The sequence below is a fragment of the Chroicocephalus ridibundus genome, chromosome 3, assembly GCF_963924245.1.
Source record: "Chroicocephalus ridibundus chromosome 3, bChrRid1.1, whole genome shotgun sequence".
NCBI classification, from domain to species: domain Eukaryota; kingdom Metazoa; phylum Chordata; class Aves; order Charadriiformes; family Laridae; genus Chroicocephalus; species Chroicocephalus ridibundus.
Window position 1 is genome coordinate 74,440,227 of NC_086286.1, and position 20,661 is coordinate 74,460,887.

Consider the following 20,661-nt stretch of genomic DNA (forward strand, 5'->3'; position numbering starts at 1 on the left):
CCTCAGAAGTAACGCCGCTCCCGTGGAAGATGTGCGTTCATCCCCAGCGGGTGCTACTGTAATCTGGGGATGGTTCTGTGTAGACATCTTCCATGCGGGGATTATTCCTTCCGCGCTCATCAATGGATGGTGTGACCGGCTGGTGCATTTCCTGCGCAGCACACCTTTCATTTCCTGGAAATCAGAAGGCCCGAGCATTTTAGCTGTGCTATTTTTTCCAAATGCATTAGTGACAATCACAGGCTGAAACAGTTTGTGGTTAGTTGTTGTCAGCTTTGGTTCAGTGTGCTCTCGTATGTGCTGCTTCACTCTTTCTTCTTTATTCTCTTTATCAAACCGTGTATCAAAATGGACCCCTTAGGCTCTGTTATTAAAGACTCCAGCACATCGCTAGGCCTAGGGTAAGGAAGAGTCCAGAGCAATTGTGGCTTTACTACTTTATGAACCCACAGCTACAGAGGCAAAACCATCACACGAGAGGCCCACAGAGCCCCAACAGTTTTTCTCCCTTTATTTCCCCCCTCTCATCTTTTCTCCTTCCTGCAGAACGAGCAGTGAGAGAAGTGACACCTTTATTTCCCAGCTCTCTTGCAAGCCAAGTACAAAGCACGCAGGAGAGGAAACGTTGCACGTAAGATCTGGGAGTTGCTTTTGTCCAGAAATGTTGATATAACAAGATAGAGTTATTTTATAAGACTAAAAATCCTTCCAAACAAAATATTTTGAAATAACAAACAGAAAGTGCCAAGCACTTCTCATTAGATTAAAGTGTCAGTGGCAAACTCCAGGCGCTCCTCTTACAGCGCCTCAAATGCACTTACCAATCGCCAGTTGGCTTTTGCAAAGGAGAGTCAGAAGACGGCCAGTATCAACACTGTAAAATACAGAAAAACAAACTAGGGTGGGTTATTTTCCCTCTGCTCAGACATACTGACTATCTCTCACGTTCACAGAGATGTCATCTCCCCAGAATACAAATGTGCAACACGGCAACAATTTTCCCTTGTAGATGGATATACATTTTTAAAAGCCAGGCTGGGGCAGGGGCCATTGGCAGGAAAAAGCCCCAACAAGCAAGGGAACAAGGATACCTTGTCTGACAACAGGAGTAAGGTCCCTTTCCATACCAGCGTTCCTGTTTGAGGAATTTTTCTTCTGTCTTGAATAGCTGGGAGGGAATTTTCATTGGCTTTGGCAGTGTTTTGTTTCAGGTACACCCCCCTGCCCCCACCCCCAACACAAGCACGGCAAGGGACAGCTTCTAAGGAGGAGCCACCTACAAATAGATCTCCTTTTTTTTATTTCCCCTGGGATTTCAGAGGGAGGTAAGGGCGGTGGGAAGGTGGGAGCCCCCAGGCAAAGCACTGCCGCATGGGAAGGCAGGCAATGCCCGTGGGAACAGCTAAGAGTAGAAGTCCCTGCTTTCTAGTGTTAGTAGGAGGCAATAGAAATGACTTTGTGGTGTGGAGGAGACCTGTTGCTTTATAAATTCAAGAGAAGACGCAGATGGCTGTCTGCAGCAAAAGGCACGTGCTCCCTCGAGGGGATGAGGACACAGCACGTTTCCCCTGTACCCGCTGCTGACGGAGGGGAGAGCCAGAGCCTCGGATTTTGCAGTGTTTGGGTAGCAGATGGGGCGATGAACCCCTCTCCCACCCTTCTCCAGCTTCCTAAATTCCCCCCTCGGCTCCCAGCCTTTCTCTCCTTTGCAATTCATGTCTGTTCCCCACCCCTTTTCCATCCCCGGAGACCCCCCCACTCCCTCCTCGTAATCACCACTTTCCTCCCTTCCTCACCGCCCTGTCTTTCCCTCCCACACCAGCGAGCCTTCTCCCTCGCCATCCCGGGGGCTGCAGTCCGGACCTGGCCTTGCAGACACCTTCCTGCCCTGACCACTGACTACGTGCGCCAGCTGCAGCGCTGAATTTCATGTGACTGGAAGTCTCTTGGGCTGCTAAAGTGTTTTTTTTTTTGGCCTTTGTGTATCTGCATGTTGCTCCAAGTCTCAAACACGGATGTGGAAAAGGTCTCTTGGTGTCACGTGCGGGCAAAAAGCATGGCAAACTCACAAGGAAAACGCACAAGTTAAAATGGGAGGGCTACAGTATTATTTTTTTCATGGACGTGTCAGCTGTCCCCGATATTTCCTGATGCACATTCAGATTAAAGTCTACCAGTATTCCCTTGTCACAATAAAATACCTGTGCTGTAGCTGGCAGTGATGTTTCCCCTTCCCCGGTAGTGGAGACAAGCCACTGCTTAGCGCAGCTGCTGCAATTACTTTTCTTCAGCTCAGCAGCTTACAACAATAATTCTAATTAAAATAAACCTGAGGAAGGTGCCAGGCTGCTGGCTCTGCCGAGCGTGGCCCTGTATCTAGCCACAAAATTTGAACTGGAGTAGCTGTAGCAGCACAGGCTTTCTCATGCTGTCTTGAGCGTACATCCTCCTCCTCCCCCCGCCAAGGAAATGAAGAGGAAGAGCTCAGCTGGGCCTGTCTCTCCATCCTCTCTCATCAACTGAGTTCTGTGGTAGAAGTGAAGATTCAGGTTTGGGGGCTGAGTATTCGCAATCCTGCTCCCGGCCTGTGCTGGCAGATGGCAGCTGAGCCACAGCTCACGTTCGCACCAAACACAGCTCAAAGGAGTCGTTTGTGCAAGGAGAAAGAGAACCTGTGAGCTGTCACAGTTATACCTTGGATAAACCCTGTCCTTTTTTTTTTTTTTCTCAGATGGGATTAAGCCCTTCCTTGGCGTGACCAGCTGCAGAGAGGCTGGAGAGGAAAGCATGAGCTGCAGGAGAGAAAGCTTGGGAAGAGGAAGCCAGTCTCTATGTGTGTGAATGGATTGTCAATGCCATCTCTGTAAATTAAGTGATTACAAGCTGGAGAGGCATTTTGGTTTCTATGTTTGCCTTCTCCATTAGGAAGGGATGACACGGCTCACTTGCTCAATCCAAATGTTACTTCACAGCCTGAAATAATATGGCTTTTCTTGTGTTGGAACCAATGACTTCAAGGATACCTGTAGCTCATCCTCCACCATCCACCCCTCAATTTCAAAGTCAGAGGCAGCTTTATCACTTTCTCTCTCAGACAAATGCACGGAAAAGCCCATTTTTCTCAGACTTATTTTTTCAAATTTCTTATGACTGGTTGCATCCCATATTGGTATACCCTTGGCTGAATATCGTATAGTAGAATTGTGTTGGGGGGGGGCATTTAATTTTACTATTTTATTTTATTTTATTTTAATTTTATTTTTAATATCTCCAGTTGCAGTGGAGAAGGTCTGGAATTTGACATTCATACAGATACTGAAATAAGCTTCTGTTCAAATATTCTGCTTCCAGTTGCCCCCCCGTTGAGGTCAGAACCCCATTTTGCTGGACTACACAAGCAACAAAGCAGCAAGACGTTTGTCGGAGAGGTCAGCGAGCAGCAGAGGACCCGCACTACAGGGTCAGGCTGGGAGGGAGAGGCAGGACAGCTAAGGGACCCGAAGGTGTGAATGAATTCATTTAGGTCAGGGATTCAGAAGGCGGTGTGACTAACAGAGTAAAAGGGCAGAGCAGACGACCTTAGCGGTTGTCTTGGCCATGTGGAGATTGGTGGATGGTGACTTGGGAAAAAAGATTGACAGAAAATCTGGGTACGAGAGCACAGGTACTAGGGAGCTAGGTGCTATCCTTTTCTGTCAGTACATAACTGTTTCACTTTAAAACCCTGTTTCCTTTTGTTGTGTGTTGTGTTAAAGCTCAAGACTAAAATAAAGACTCAAATTTGGGGGTTTTCAAATGCTTTGCTGGCTGGTGTGGCCCACTTGCATTGTCAGTAGCTCTGCCACAGGAGACAGTGTGCCCTGAGGATGCAACGTCAAGCGCTGGTCCTGCAGCACTGATGTTCCTCATCAACTTGGTTGTTAAATGAATCCTGCCGAATGGAGGCTGAAGTGTGGAAAATCTGACCTGCAACAAAGTTGTCATCCTGTTTTGTAGGATCCTCCCTTTTCTCTTTAGTTAAACCGTAGGCTCAGAGGAAGTATAGGGACATAAAGACTTCACGAAATCCAGTCCAGTGGCTGCATACATGTGTGACCTGTTTAGCATCTGCAAATCCGTTTAATGCCAAGAACTACATTAGATAATTCACGCCACAGCTCACAGGGAGTCACGTAATGAGACTGTTCAGATTATTGTTGTGATTAATCCATTCCCTTCCCCCTTCTCGCTTAGGAAGTTCATTTAGGCAAGTAGTGCTTTTAAGAATATGCAGACGCTGATTGCTAGTTTGCTATGGATCTGTGGAAGCCAGGCTTCTCTGACGCTGGCCGCTGTAGGCCGTGTGAAGTTAAGCATGCGTGACCTTGCCCAGTGTTGATCCGTGGGATCGCAGGTGTTCTTCACCTCCAAAAATCCAAGCCTACCAACTATCAGAGTCCCTATTCTGTACGCAAAGTGTTTCTAGTGTTGTGCTCGAATCACTTAGCGTTTCAGTGCTCAGTGACCGTGCAAACTCAGCACATGTTCGTTATCTATCTCTGCTTTGTTAAATTCTCGAATAAAAAAAAGTCCTTTATTTATCCATGGTAAATCCAATACTTTGCTCTTGATGAACATGTACATGTTTCACATGGGAAGGAGGTGAAGATTTCATACTGACAACTTTGCAGTTATGTTAAAATCGGATGAGTCCATTGCTATCAAGTCACGGGGGATAAAATGCAATAGTTGTATAAATAATGTATTTAACAGTAAGGACTTAATAATGCATTAAGAGCAGGGTAGCACTAGGCAATTGCCTGAGGGCATTGTCAGGAGTCACAAAAAAGTCAACTGTAGCTCAAGGTTACAAATCAGAATCTCAGTGGCATAAAAATTATAAATCCGATAAAATCACCTGGTCTCAATTTACAAATATTTGTATAGTATATAGGATCGACAATATCTGTATTTATTAAAGAGATCCTGCAACATTAGTCTATCCATAAAGGCCCAAATTCTTATCTCATGAACATCAGAGGAACTCAGTGCATTGTTTTCAACTAAAAATGGCACTTTTAGGGTAAAAAAAAAAAAAAGCCCACAAATAATAGCAAATGTATGCTTTTACAACAGCAAGGGCTGCAGAGAGGGGCGCCTTTTCATATTGAGCCTCAGGATTTACTTTCAGCCAAGTTTTTTTCTCCGCCTGGTTGCTTTAGAGTAGCAGTGGTAGCAGGGGCTCCTCCTCGCCGAGGGAGATGCCGGGGAGAGGCAGGGCAGCGGTTCCTCCCCGCACCCAGCAGAGAGACCTCCTGGGACCACGGGCCACCCGTGGTGTTTTCCCAGGCTGTGGAGGCTGCCCCGTGCCACCCAGCCAGCAACGGGGCCTGCAGATACATTGCGGGCCTTTCACTGAGGCTGACACACCAGCTGCAACGCAAGATACGATGTCTGAGGGTTACAACTGGCTTTTCTGTGGCCAATTTGTGGGGTTTTTTTGTCTCATGTTGGTGGCTCACGGCCAATGTGTGACTAATCAGCGATCAGTGATCCCAGCCCTATGGAAGGAGCATCCTCCATACAGCAGGAATTTTTATTAATAAGTACCGCAGTGCACGACCCTGCACTTCAGACTGGGGGAGGAGGATGACACGGCCAATGCTCTTCCTCCAACTCCGACATCATCACGGCTGCTGCCGACTTTGCGACTGCCGTGGGAAGAGGTCTCCGGCTGCACAAGCAGAGGTGTTCCCTTTCGCACAGGTTTGGCATATTTTTGGTCTTAAATTGTGGAGCAAACTTAACAACTTTTACAACCGCCAAAGGTATTGCTTCCTTGTTTGTCTGCCGTAACACGTTGCTGTTATGCATTCAGCTTTGGATTTGTAGTATTTTGGAGAACTAGTTCTTAATAAACAAAACCAAAGGGAGACTGGTAGGTTTACGCCGATTGAGTGTCCTTCAGTGTTGAAACATGTTTGATATAAGCACAGGAAGAGCCATTAATGCCTATTTATGATCTATTTTTAGAGTAATTCTAAGCAATTACTATTCATATGACTCAAGCAGCCAGGCTGAATTCTATCCAGGCAATTAAAGGAGGTTTTTGTAATGCCAGAGAGTCTCTTGAGCAGATTTGGAGGAAAATACAAATCAATTGTTAGCATGATAAAGCCATGCACAGTAACTCAGTTTCTGGAGCTCTCGATAACTCAGGAAACATTCGAACGGGAAAATCAGCCATAAAGCAGCACACGGGTGCAGCACCGCTGGCTTTGTAACGTCTGGGTCTCCGTGCAGCTACGGCGCAGGGAGAGACTGGAAATGAGCTCACCAGTCTCCATTCCCTTCTCTCCTCTCAGCAATGAAGTATGTGAGAAATACTGATGCGGTTTCCTGCGGCGACATCAGCCAAAGAGAGATGGACAGATGCATACGCTGGCAAACACTCAGAGACAAACACACGTTCACAAAATCCCCTGCTCTCACACGCTCGGGATCTTCCTTCCCTTTCTTCCCTTGTGGACTTCAAACGAGACAAAGTCTCATTTTCTTTCTTTCCCCAGTTCTGCTCCTCCTGACACTCCTTTCCCCTCCGATGTCTAATCTTTGTCCCCATCCTTTCTTCTCCCGTTTCAGGACTCTCCAGGGAGCGGTGCTGCAGCGGGGAGCCCACAGGTGCCCCCGCGGGGCAGAGCAGCGGGGATGGAGCGCTGGGCAAGGCACCTGCAGACACTCAGGACCCCCTGCCTTCAACATCACACGTGTGTGTTGCTCCTGATTAACTCTAGAGTGATTAATCATTTCACGAGGCAGTGGGGGAGTGCTTTTGTGTCCAAATGAGGGCAATGAATGTCAGGATACTTGAGCTAGCCAAAGGGGAACGGCAGGTTAAGATAGAGGGTGCACAGGAGACCCCTCATCCTTCTGGAGCAGCACCTGGGGGCCAGGCAAGACACCTGTGGGTGCCTAGCGGCGCCTGTGCTTAGACACCTTGGGAGGAGCTGTAGGTTAACCACCTCCCAAGGGAAAGAAGTCCTCAGCACAGTGAAAAATTATGCCCTGCAGTCAAGATTTACACTTCAGAAAAATTGTTTTAGGCTAAGAAAGGAAACAGGCAAGGAAACTAATAACCCCGCTTTCATAAAGCATTTATTTTTTTTTTTTATTTGAAAACATTATACAGGCATTACACTGCCACAGCCAGTCCATATAGGAGCATGCAAATATCAAAATGGAGAAAGGTTTGTTCAGCTTTTCGATGCAGGATTTGGGGTTGGGATTTTGTTTGCTTGGTTTTGGTTTTGGTTCGTATTTCCATCTGCGGTGTCAAGATTAGTGTGCTTTATTATGGCATTTAACAATAAAATCCTACCCATGGGGTAAAATTTATATTTGTAGCTAGCTCAGGAATACTAAATGGTTTTAAAAAAAAAGGAAAGAAAACGATACTACACGCTTGTCAAAATGTTAATAGCACAAGTTAGCAATCTCTACACTATACATTGAAACTTCTTCTTATGACACAGTGGTGCAAAAGTTTTCAATTGCTTGGTCTATCGTCGTGTGTTTTGACAGTTTGTAGCTGGAACAAAGACAAGGTCTGTCTCCCAGTGAAGGTTTTCATCCAGTAGCAGAAAATGACATCAGTCTTGCTAAGGGCTGCTCAGGGCCAGCAGCACAACAGAGTTTCAGCCTGTTCAGGCAAGGAGCTGTAGGAGAGCTAGAGACGTCCTACACAATGCGGAGAGTAGCTGCCGGTTAGATAGCTGAACCTTTGCTGGTGCGCACTGAGGTCTTGAACCGCAGGAAACAAGCAGGTAGGAGTAATGTTTTCCTGTACTAGACCTCAGTTTTTTCAGTCAACACGGTTACTTGTAAAGCTATACTACTGTTTTCCTTTGGGGTCCACCCAGCGCTAGCACCCTGGTGCTAATCCAAGTATCCACCTTGTTTAAGGGCAGACAGGGGCAGTGAAGCAGCCCCACTTTGCACGTCAAACTCCTCCCGTGCCAGTAAGACAGGGGATGGCGGCTGGGCGCAGAGGGCACACCCAAACACTCAGAACTCATTTCTGTACAACACAGCCTTTTGAAACAACCAACAGAACCTGCTTCGGATGGCACCTCTCAGCCGCCCGTGGATCACAAACCCTTGTATGTAAAACCTCCCAGCCCAGGGACGCGGCTGGGAGATGCCTCCTGCCCAGCTGTTTCTGAGAAGACTCTAACAAAACATCTACAAGTTAGTGTCAGAAAAATGAAGAGGGGGAGGCAGAAGAAGGACTACAAACATTTGGCTTAAAAATAAATACTAAGAATGAAATTAACCAAAAACAATTATGCCAAAGGAAGGAATTGTAAACATGAAACAAACACACACGCACGCAATCCTCAAAGGTCTCAAGACCAACATGGGGACTAATGTTCCGAGAAAGGTATTTAATTGGTATAAAAGGTAGCAAAAAAGACTGAGATGACAGGTGCCCACCAGTGCGCCTCTGGGTACCTGAGGGAGCCGTGGCGGTTGTAACCAGAGCCCCTGGTCCTGGGGAATGTACGAAACCCACCTCAAGCCAAAGCCCTCCCACGGCTTGACCCAAGGATGTTTGCTGGCCCCCGTGCATGAGGGCTTCACCCTACTTTGCGCTTCCCACCTGGACTTCCATCCCACAGACCTTACCCTGAATTAGCAGGTAATCTTTCTTGTGTGGTTCTTAATTTTTTTTCTTTGAATCCCGTAGTATTTAGACTTTCCTTAATATTCCCAGAATATGGACTCTGTTTCTCTGTAGGAATCTTTTTCATTTTCTAATCTCCAATGTTTTTAAGAGAAAAAGCTTGGAAACATGAGCACTAAAAAGACTAAATAAACAGAAGGCAGGGACAAAAAAATCATACATCTGTTATGATTTTAAACCCAAGTCATCTTAACCCAAGCTTTTGGGCCGGTTTGGGCATGGTTTGGCAGACATCTTAAGCACAGTGGGACAGAAATCGCCTCTCCTCCTTCTCCACAGCAAGAATAGCATACAACATACTTCTGCTGTTCAATAGCATCTTGGCATTTGCCACTTCATGTATATTATGCATACATACTTCTCCCAGTCTGCTTCAGGGAAGTCCCTTCCATATTAAAGCAGAACGGGACTACAAAAGATGAATGTTACCTCAGCAGAAATTCATCCTGCTTGGTTGAACTGTGTGGCCTTTCTAATCTCCAGAGTACAGATTGATTTATTTTTTTTTCTTTTTCAAATAGAAATAGGTAAGTTGTATTTTTCAAACATGAAGCCCTACGTTTTCGCTTGAGACAGACTTCTTCAGCAGAATAACATTCAAATAAAATTCATCTTCTATGCCCACAAGCAAAATATTCATCAACCCTGACGTAAACTCCATTTTCAAATACAATGCATGTACGCACACTTTTACAGCACTATTGTGTACTTCATAATCTCCTTCCCTCTGAAGATCCTGAAGCATTTTAAAATAACTTGGTCCCATAGCACCCCTGTGAGGTAGGTAAAACATCATTATTCCCATATATACAGATTGGGAAACTCAGCCACACAGAAGGTAAGTCATGCCCAAGGATCACACAGAGATGTGGCAGTGCTGTGAATGAAAACAAGCTCTCCTGGATCCCTGTCCTATCTGTTAGATGTAAGACCATCTCCCCTTCCTTAATTTTAAATTAAAAATAGATGACGGATGTTGAAATAATGATTTCCTTTTATTGGGCTCTCAGAAGAGCAAACATACAGGCAGAGATGGAATTTTCATGGTGGTGACTAAGATTTGCCCCATTCTCATAAGGCTGCTGGAGCAGAAGTACAGTTGTGGAGCACACCCTTACTATTTTCGTATGTCCCCAGAAATTTAACAAAACTGCTGAGTTCTTCCGCTAGTTGTGTAGTTCATGAAAAATAATTGGCTGCACCTTGCCGGTGTGAATGCCTTTGCGTTACTGCAGCAACACCAGCAGATGGTCCAGTCTTTCTGCTCATGAATTCCTCACTTAATCTTCCTGATTTTTACAATTTGTGAGTTTGGGTGAAAAACTGACACATTTCTAAATAGCTATTGTTAGACTAATCAACCACAGGAGACTAAGCAAACTGGAACAGCAGAAGGCGCCCTCGATGCACTGAGTATCTAAAATAAGTGCCCTGATCCACATGATCTTACCATGGAGAGGTACAATACATAGGAAACTAGAAAATACGTTTTTCTTTTTACAGATTAAAATTTAAAAAGTAAGAAATCTGTGTTAAGTCACAACTACAGAGAAACTAACTCCCTGTCACCTGATGCAGAACCTCAGCCGCTAGGAAACCTGCCATGGATCATAGAGAGGTCAATGCTTGAGTACTTCACTTCTGCAAATATAGAAAGGCTAAAATGCTCGCCTTATACCTATTCCTAGAATAGAGACGGATATTGTAAGTTGTCCCTTCTCTGGATTCATGGAACAGATTACCTAGAAAGGGCAACTAGACAGATAGCACAGATGAATTCGTTGTCTTTCCCTCACCAAATCCAAGGTGCTAGCAAAAATGTGTCAGGGTGTTGCTACCACAAGTAACCCATCTATTTTGTGCAAACAAACGAATCTTAGAGAGAAATTAACAGTGACTGCACAAGTGTATTTGCTGTAAAAAGGCGGCTTTTCCACAACTGGTGTGGCTTAGGCATAATATCGCTCAGTGGGTGCAAAAACACCCTTCCGTGAATTTCTTTTTGTAATTTCAACTTATATATTGAATATCTTTCACAGGTAGTTTGACATTAACTGATTCATATACAGCAGTTTGTATTGCAAACACGCTGCTCATATCGTAAACGAGGGACTGGCATCTCCTTGCAATGAACACCCTGGAACAAGTAATTTGTATTCTTACGAGCTTTCCTTATTTGCTACCTTGCAGCTTACCGGTGTAACTGCACCTGGTAAATACCTTTCTCTATGTACAATACAGAGATAATGGATATACGAGCTCCACTGAATCATCAGTAGGTGATCAACAGCCCTGGGTTTAAGCAACTCTAACATGAGGCTCCTCTTCTGTCTCCTGCCCCAGGCTGGTGTATGTTACCGAAGGCTCCAGCTGGCCGGTGGCTGGCAGGTCTACAACAGGTCCCGAAGGGTTTCGAAACTGCTTGTACACCCGAGGATCCTGGGCCACGTAGGTGGACGTGGAGGAGTAGAGCACCAGCCCAACAAGGATAGTGAAGAATGACAACAAGTAAAGTCCTGAAAACTGAGCAGAAATAACAGTAGAGTCATTAGACACAGTACCAGTCATCCTGAGCTCATGAACACCGACAGGCAAGGGTAGGCACAGATCCTTGTTTTGGCATGAAAGGCACAGAACAAACCCCCTCTTACTCAGATGCCCATTTTTTTATGGGAATGTCTCTTTGAAAATTGGTTTGCTCCCATTAACTTCCCTGTCTTCCATAACCAACAGCTAACTGATGCCTTCCCTTGCCCCAGACATCTTCAGTATTGGTCAGGTGGGACTTGGGAAAGCTGGGCTCTGGTCATAGATTAAAGCTGATTTTGTTGTGCTTTTAGACAAGCCAACTACTTCACTGAGTGCAAGGTTCTCTGGCTCCAGTGTGGGGTACCATCATCTACAGTTGTCTGACAGGGGCAAATTGAAGCCTAATTACAGCTAAACCACAGGACTGTGAAGCATAACACACCATTGGTAATATAAAAAAAATTAAATAAGTATTCAAATAATTTAAATAAATACTTAAAACATATGTAATTAAAAAAAAAATAAAGGCACTTAAAAAGCCCACCTGAAGCTTCTCTTACTTGTAAACAGAAAGCAGATGCTGGAAGATTTATTGTGAGGATGAACTTCAGCTGTGAAACATGCTCTAGGCTGACCTCAAGAGGTTTGAAAGCACATATGGAGGGTAGTTAACTGAAAGCTCGATTACGCATACTTTGGCACACAGCTCCACTAGATCAGAGGTCAGCCTGAATTTTCTGACATATCCAGACTCACAGTGTGCCTGGACTAAAAACACAACACAAATAACCTTTTTGTCAATACATTAGTCCTTACAGGTAAAGGTAAAGGCAGAGATTTAAAAGTACAGATAATTGGATATTAGCTTTAGATACTGGGTTTCTACCATGGGGGACACAAAAATGGCTTTAAGCCCATATGACTTGCCTCCTGATCCTAGACTTCAAGTTATTTCTTCTTGTGTGCTGTGTGTGAGAAGCAATGAAGGACAAATTGTATAGCCAGCTTGTTGGGAGGGATATAGAACTGGGGATATACACATTCAGTGGGGATATACATATTCAGTGGGACTTTAAAAAGCGCTTGTATTCTGCAACTGCCAGGGATCCATACTTAAACACCAACAACTGGCTGCAACCTGTTATTAGCCACTTCATGAGGTACTTCACTATTTTACATAAAGGTGGCTGTAAATCTGTTTTTTACTCCTAACTGACTATGGTGCTTTGGTGGGTGCTGAATTTGTTTCCTTTGGATCATTTTAGTATGACACAAAATGGATAGACCACACTATATTATGTTGTAAGCAGCTTTTTAGCAATTCTACTTTTTAGACTTAAAAAAATAATCATTGTGGTGACAGCAGATTGTACTTAAGATAACTTTGTAATGATGTTAATTTGTTGTAATTTAAGAGACCTACAGAAGGTCCCACTTCCCACCTAAGGAAACATTTGGCTTTTTTACAGAACTCACAGTATCTTTGAAAGCTTTGGACGTATAACACATGGTGCAGTGTGGCTTTGTTTCCCACAGCTAGCATGCACATTTTAGAGGGAAAGCACCATAACGGGGAAAGAAAGTTTAGTGTGTCAGAAGCATTACAGGGTAGGAAGAGTTCTGCTTTTCATCATCTGTTAATTGCTTTCTTCCAGGAGTGTCACCAGGTCTTCAAGTGTCATCAGGCAGTATGATTTGGTGTAATCATCCAGCTGTCATACCAGCCACAAAGACAGTGACAGCCTCACCCTGCATCTGCTGAAGGGTTCCCCCATGTGACACAGCTCTGAAAGGACCGTTTAGGCTTAGATCTCCCCCATGTGGCAATCAAATCCAAGTCAATAATTTCAAAGCATTTTCGAATTGATTTTTTTCCTCATTTTCTGTTCAATTTTGTTCTCAGCACTTTCCCCCCGTTTCCTCTTTGCATGTGAACTTGGGTACCACTTGGCAGCAGTGGACTTCACTAAACTGAAGCAAAACTCAGGAGCCAAATGCATCTAGTTTCCCAAGCCAGCAATGAGTTCCCTAGTTTCCCACTGTCCCCCCTTCCCACCTTAATCCTGAATTTCTCTCCCTGGACAGCCAGCTCGCTTGCTTCACACTATAACCGGAGTGACAGCCAAATTTGTGATTGCCTTGTGTCCTGCTGTGAGGAATCTGTGGGGCTTCCAGCAGCTAAATGCACCATTTTTCTTGGTCTAGCAGCTGCCCAGCCAAAACCGATTCACTTCTGCTTTATGTCATGGCTCCAGCTCTACCATATCCCTCTCCTCCTGGCCATACCTCTCATTCCTCTCTCAGCAGCTTCTTGCCAGTGGGCTCTTTCCCCCCGATAATATTCCCTCCATGGCTGTGTGTCCCTAAGTGGCAGCTCTCCAGCCTGGGAGAAGGGGTTTGGATGAAGTTGGGGGAAATCTAAACAAAGGCCTGTGAATCATTTGTCTTTGATATCTATGCACTGCTAGTGCAAAGAGATTGTAACAATTCCATCTTCACCTTCCTTAGAAACAAGTTAAGGTTCGTTGTTTCCTGCAGCAGCTCTTTGCAGCAGTGAAGTAGAAGGGTTGTTAGTAAGGTTAACATAGAAATACATACTCTAGGTATATGAGAAATCTCTGGGTTTTGTGAATACTCTGTCAGATTGACCCAAAGCCCCTTGAAATCAATGGGTATTTTCCTCCTATTAAAACGGCAGTGAATCCAGCAGTGTGATGGGAGCATGCAGACTTAGCTCATCAAACACAAAATTTGTTGTTCACTGTACTGTGTTCCTCAGACTCTAGCGGAAATCTTTGTATTTTATTGAAGATAGGATTTTCAGGCACACTCTACTATGTCTACATGTAGGTTTTGGAGTTTTTTTAATCTTGACCTGCAAACCTCATCTGCTGAGATTCACTACTAATAGACAGCAAAAGAGACCCATTCAAAACCAGCAGAAAGAGCTATTCCTAAGAAATGAAGTGAGAGAAGATCATTTTTCATTGCTACCCTCTACGCAACTGCAGTACCAAACTGCAGGCTTTCAGGAAGTATGTAATTCCTCTCTTGGGCTAAAAGGCTACTTGAGAAAGAGATTGTGCTTCGTTTTTCTGACTTATCTCTCACTTTCTACAAAAACATATTTCCTCTAAGAAAAAATATTTAAAAATATCCAGATTTGTACAACTCTCCCAGTCCCGCTTCCCTCCATGCTAAACAGGATAACTGTAAGCTGTTCAAATAGTAACATGGTCAGAAATTGTTTAGCTCAGATTACCTAATGGGTGTCACACACCTTGGAGTAAGCAACGAAAAAATAACTTATGTTTCTATATCGTTAAATAATTTTACTGTAGATTTTGTATCTACACATATAGGAAGCCCGTTTATCATGTAGTTTATTAAGAGACCAGATGACTTCATGATTAAATCAATGATCTAACACTCTCAGGTCCTGGGACTGATTTTCAGACTATGAATTTCTTTCATGAATGAAAATTATTTTAGATGACCCTCAGTTTATTACCCATTTTAAAGAGACAGTAACATTTGGTTACTGAATAAAGACAGCTTTACAGAATAAAGATGGGAAACGGGGATATCATCCTCTGAGGAGAAGGCAGAGACCTCCTTTGCAGAGAAAACCTGTCTTTCTTATAATAACATTTCAGATTTCATCACTGAAATGAAAGGCATCTGCCAAAACTTACTGAGTAGTCAAATCAAATAGTTCAATCAGCCCTACAGACCTCACCATGGCTGCGTCACTGACATGTGGGTGTCTATAAATGCTTTCCCAACCAAAAATATTCCATATGGAACACACACTGATATTTGCAAGTATTAAAAAATTAGAAAACATAAAAAACATGTCCTCGCTAGACATTATTTAGTACCTGTGGTGAAAATAGCTTACAGTAAACTACCATTAATTTTCAGCATTTTAGGTGCCTGTCAATGACAGGCACATTTTAGGTGCCTGTCAACTTGAAGATAAGCATACAAAGCAAAACCTAGACAAATGTAACGAGATAACATGTATAACAAGATTTGCTCAGTCTATCAAAACCTGCACTGATTCTGGGTGAGTGGATGCTTCTGGTACTTATCTAAGAGATATTCCTTAGGGATATGGTACCTGAATGCATTTGCCCAGCCAGGCTTAGCAGAAGAGCTAATGGCATCTGATGGCCCAGCTGCAGGAGCAGGGTCTTGCTCCTCGCTCCGATATGTGCTGCTGCAGAACCCTGCCAGAAAAACCACCGCAGCAGTAAGGTCTAGCTGACCACAGAAAATATATGGTGAAATCAGCCTAATTTTCTGTTATCCACGCACAAAGTCTTTTACATTAAAAAAGAGGAGAACCCAAACATAGCTGCAGTGCGGGTTTCTTTGAAAAAATGAAATAACTTACAACAGTGCTACATACACTTGTGGATGAAGTTTACAAAACCCATTTGAAATTTAGTTTATATACGGTGTTTTTGTTCCAAGTGAATCAAAACTAGGCATTTTGGGACTAAGTCGAGCATCACAAGATTTCTAAAATAAAGAAGAAGAACATAAAGGCATCGGAAAACTTAACATTTTTAAATACCCAGAATGAACTATCAAAACTTTCAAAATTTACTCCCCACTGGTTCTTATCCCCTTCTTCTTATTATCTCTCTGTGCAAAACTTGTCTTTCGTATATCCTTAAACCATTATAGCTAAAACATTACTACTATTTCCACTTGAGATTCTTGTGCTTTAAAGTAATCCAGTTGAAAAGACAGGTGCAAAAGAAACTTCTTGAGGGGGAGCAAACAGTTCATCCAATTTCATCGTCTTGAATAGTGATAAGACAACGACAGGAGAAGAAAAAGAGAAAGAAAAACTGTTCAGAAGGCAGCAAATTCATGCCTGGATCTGGACAGAGCGAGTCATTCTTCAGTACACACGTCGTGAATTTAGAAGGGAGAGCAGGAAGAAAGGGCATAGAAGAATCGCTGTATCACAGCTAGGAAACGCTGCACTGACTGACTGCGGCAGAGGGAACTTGCGGACAAGCATTTCTGACTGTCACAGATGTCCACATCCACGTTACCGCTGACACTAGGGCAAAACAATACCCAAAGTGACAAAACCAGACAGATGTGAGTCTGCAGAAAAGCCCACACAGACAAAGAAACTCAATGATTTGCTAATTTTGGTTTTTCACTCAGCTATCATGATAATGATCATGACTATTATTACAATGGTTATGAAAATGCAAATTCTCTTTTACTCGGTCCATTGAACTGGAAATACTCTGCAGGAGCAGACTATTGGAGCTGCGGCGCTCCAGCTCTATTTGTATTTCTCAACAGCAGCCGTAGACTGAATCTCTTTCTTGGTAGGTAATACGAAGTTCAGCTCCCAGCCTATGGCAAACTAACTGTGCTTTTTAAGTCTTGAAAAGGAATTTTTTGTTATATGACTAACTGAAAATTTAGAATTGTCATGTTTCATATGTTCACTGATAAAGCATGAAATGGAACCTTTTCCCCTACCTCCTCTAGAAAGTCTCCACATTTTGACAAAAATGAGTAAATAAACCAGGTTTATTAATTAAAATTTTAAAGAGATGCAATCTTCTCAGAATTGCACTGATGAAGAGGGACAAAAATGTACAAAGGTGGAATGCTTTTAGTCCCATATTTCCGTGATATCCCCCATGCTCTCCAGACAGGCAGTTCCCACCAACACCTTATTCCAATCAGTGGGTCTGTGTAGTCTGCATGAACCTCTCTGTTTTCCAAACTAATTCAGTTTGTAGCATACGCTGCAGAGTCAATCAAAGCCAAGGCCAAGAAGGGCTCCTGCACCGACTTATGTCTTTTCCCCCTGGGTAATTTCACACATGAGTACCTGAGCAGGCTGAGCTAAGGGAGTTAAAACCAAATTTCTCTCATTATCTTTTATATAGCAGACAGACATTTCCACTCGGTTTGATGAATTGATCAAGAGACTGAGCTTCTTTTCACACTGTTTTCTATTTTTGCCTCCAATATAGCAAATGAAGTTCACCGTGACCAAGTGCAGAAGTTGCACTGTGGGACGCACACATTCTCCAGCCAGCAGCAGTACCAGGAAGGGTGAGGGCTCTGGGAGCTATGAATTCCCATAATTGCACAGCTGAATATTACAGACATATTACTTTATTAATAGGAACGTAAGCCAGCATCCTAGTCACAGCTCATAGCGCTCTCTGGTGACTCCTTCAGCTCAGACCCATGAGGATCTGGCCAAATCTGCCTTAGGTTGGGACTGTGACTCACTCAAACTATTTTTGTCCCAGCCTGTGAGGGAAATGTCTCTGTTTCCTCCTACTGGGGAGGAAGGGATGCTCCCTTTGGGATTCAGGGTCTGCCCTGCTCTTTACTGGGAGAACAATCTGCTGGTTCAACCTCAGTATTGCTGTCTGCCTTCAGGGATGAGAGATAAAGACCTAACCTTTGGCTGTTCGCTGATGCCAGCTGAGAGTTACGGTCAGAATATTTCTTAGGAATATGTAGACATCCTTCCAAACAGACTGCAGAACTAAGCTCTAGGTAGGTGTTGATACATTTTTGTCATCAACAGAAATTGGGGCTGCCACCAACAATGAAACACAGTATTTTGTAAAACCCAAATGGCACCAAACACCAGAAAGGCTGCTGTGAGTTTTCCAGGCTGTGTTTGAACAGATAAAACTCACCCACTTGAACCTTTATATGTCCTGCCAGATCTCTCAGATCTTTAACCTAGAGATCCCTAAAGGAACTGAAGCCACTGAGATACGCTTTAGCATGTCTTCTCAGCTCTCCAACTGCAGAAGATGGAATGCCTGAGCAGAAGTGTTGGTTCTTTTGCTGAGAAGTATACCAAGGGACACTGGATAGCTTCAGTAATGATGATAATTTCTGGGCAGGGAGTCAGCAGGATTGCATTATCTTCCCACTTTAATGACCTCCAGCTATTTCCAAGGCAATCTGTGAAGATATAGTCTTAAGTGATGACTTAAGGTCCTACCTTGCCCTCTGAAGTCATCTGGAATGCAGAGTGAAATTTGTAGCTAGTTCTTCCACATCTTTTTTCTTTTCTTTCCTGTCCATTGGCAGTCACATAAGAAGTTTTTCACTGGATGAAGGAGGCTTGAGCTGCAGGGCATGTCTCAACACATCATTGTTGCTCATGCCAGCCAGAAGCCAAAGCAAGAAGCATCTGTCTTGCTTCAATGACAGTGAATACCTGACATCAGCCGCATTGCCATTTGGTCAAAACAAAGAAGCCAAAGGAATTTTTGCCTCCGTTATTTCATGCATGAGAGAAAGGTCATACTCCTCAATTCCTGCTGCCTGCTTGCATCCTCAATGTGCTCTAACTCAGATGAAATGCTGCCTGTTACTATGGTTAATTAACTCCTGCTTATACTGAATCACAAATGTTGCATAGAAATTGTGATGTGAAGTAATCATATGACACATTTCCTGTATTTTACAGTCGATTCTCAAAGATCCTGTTCTAGTGCTTGCATGTTTTAACCTAGGTAAAACATAATGGTCCATGCCTTCTGTCATATAGCAGCATCCTCTTTTTCAGCCCTTGCATAGTATTTATTGGTGGGCACAGTCTAACTGGCAAGACCATTGTGAGTGGCAAAGTCCTAAGCTCTTAGATGCTGAGGTTATCTATATCGGAGAAAATGGAGGAGGGAGTTAACAGAAAACTGTCACCACAAATTCTGTTAAAATTTGGGAAACTTCATAGTTTTCCTGGAACTCATTGGTGGAATAAAACAAATTTATGGAGAAAACTGACAGCACCTGGGGAAAAATCTCCGAGGTTGATGTAGGCACCTGTAAGGCAAATACTGGTTTTGCACAAATCTGCATGATTTCATGCTTCTCAAATGGTATAATCAGAAAAATTTTGTAATGGCTGTCCTTTCTAAATAGCCTGTTCGGGCAAAAATGTTTGTGTGAAACGGCTTATTTTCCTTCCCTGGGTGCTAAGAGAGATGGGAATGCTGCTTTCTCCTCTGTTTCCCTTTGTTGCCTGCGCCATCAGATGTGGACAAAAAATGAGCCTGTGTTCAGTACCCCTGCGGTACCAGCAGTTTCTCTAATTAAAAAGTGCAAGGTAGAATGAGTCCTGCAATCTGTTTTAATCTTATCTACATAGGAAAGGGATTTTTATGTGAAGTTAAAACACACATATTACACTGCTCTAATTTCCTGTGAGCATCCTTACTGTGGGATAAGTGGGCTTCATTTCTGGTTATTTTATATCAATCACTTGGCAAGAAAGTGGTAAAGCGGTTATCCTTTTAAATGTTCTTAACACTAAAAGGATGAAGCACAACAGAAATGCTTATAAAAATAAAAACAATTCCCCCTCCCCACTTTTACCTTTCCATATTCTTTGCTGGTTTGCTCTATCAGCTGTCAGTTGCCATGTGTCTTTCTGGTTTTGTGTGTAAGTATTTGATTTAGTAGCACCTGTCTGCTGTACTCGATTCTATATTACTGTATATGAGGCTAATTGTGTTCAATGTGCTCAAAACCAAGGTTACAATAATTGATTCACATTGGATCCTTTGTTTGTATTTTTATGCTGAATCTAACTATATATTCCTGCAGTAATGCTCTCCCAGAATGGTGTTCTTTTCTCTCAGCCACACAAATGGGGAGCAATCCTACCCGGAGAAACAAGGAATATGCAGCTGCCGTTATGCTCACCATGAAGGACTATGTAAGCTGTCTGGAGGGAGCGTGATACGGCTGTTTTGCGTCAGGGTTCTCCATGGTCCAGTGCATTTGCTGCAGGCAACGTGAAGCCAAACTCCAGGAGCGCCAAGAGCTCTCAACTGAGTCAATTCACAAGACAGGCACACGAGGGAATCAGAACGGAGAGCACATCCTAAGCCATCCAATCCAATCCCCCATTACTGTGTACAGCCAGATAACAAATTCCAGCTGGCAAATACACCCTGTCCTTCTGCAAGCATTATTAGGGTTTTTGTCCACTCCCCCTAATCTATTTGAAGTCTGTTCTGGAACCTCCCTGACACAATCGCCAAAAATCCCCCTAATTTCTATTCCAAATTTATGCTTTCTCAGTTCCCACCTGTATGTTCTTATGTCAGTACCGTTCTTTAGCTCAAATCATTCTCCTCTTCTCCCTGTGAATTTATAGATTAATTTGTATATGTTGAGGTATCATAGTCCCTCCCAGTCCATCAGAAATCAAATCTATGCTACATACAGCAAAAATTTTCTAAGATATGCACATTCAGTACATTACTAGCAATCGCATGTTTATTTGGTCAAGGCTTTGGAGCAGATAAGAGAAAAAGCTTTGGTGTCCCTCTTAGGCTGACCAAAAATCTCCACAGCTACAGCTAGAAAAGTGCCGTCCTGAG

At 43.5% G+C, this 20,661-nt stretch overlaps 1 protein-coding gene across 2 annotated transcripts in view; it reads right to left on the reverse strand.

Annotated features, from left to right (window-relative positions):
* Nucleotides 1-9,698: 9,698 nt before the first annotated feature.
* Nucleotides 9,699-20,661, reverse strand: part of SLC35F1 (solute carrier family 35 member F1) — a 251,348-nt gene continuing 240,385 nt past the window's right edge. For both annotated transcript variants that reach the window (XM_063329725.1, XM_063329726.1), the window contains exon 8: nt 9,699-11,245. In XM_063329725.1, the coding sequence (XP_063185795.1) occupies nt 11,021-11,245 (225 nt within the window). In that variant the 3' untranslated portion in view covers nt 9,699-11,020. The remainder of the gene's footprint in view (nt 11,246-20,661) is intronic.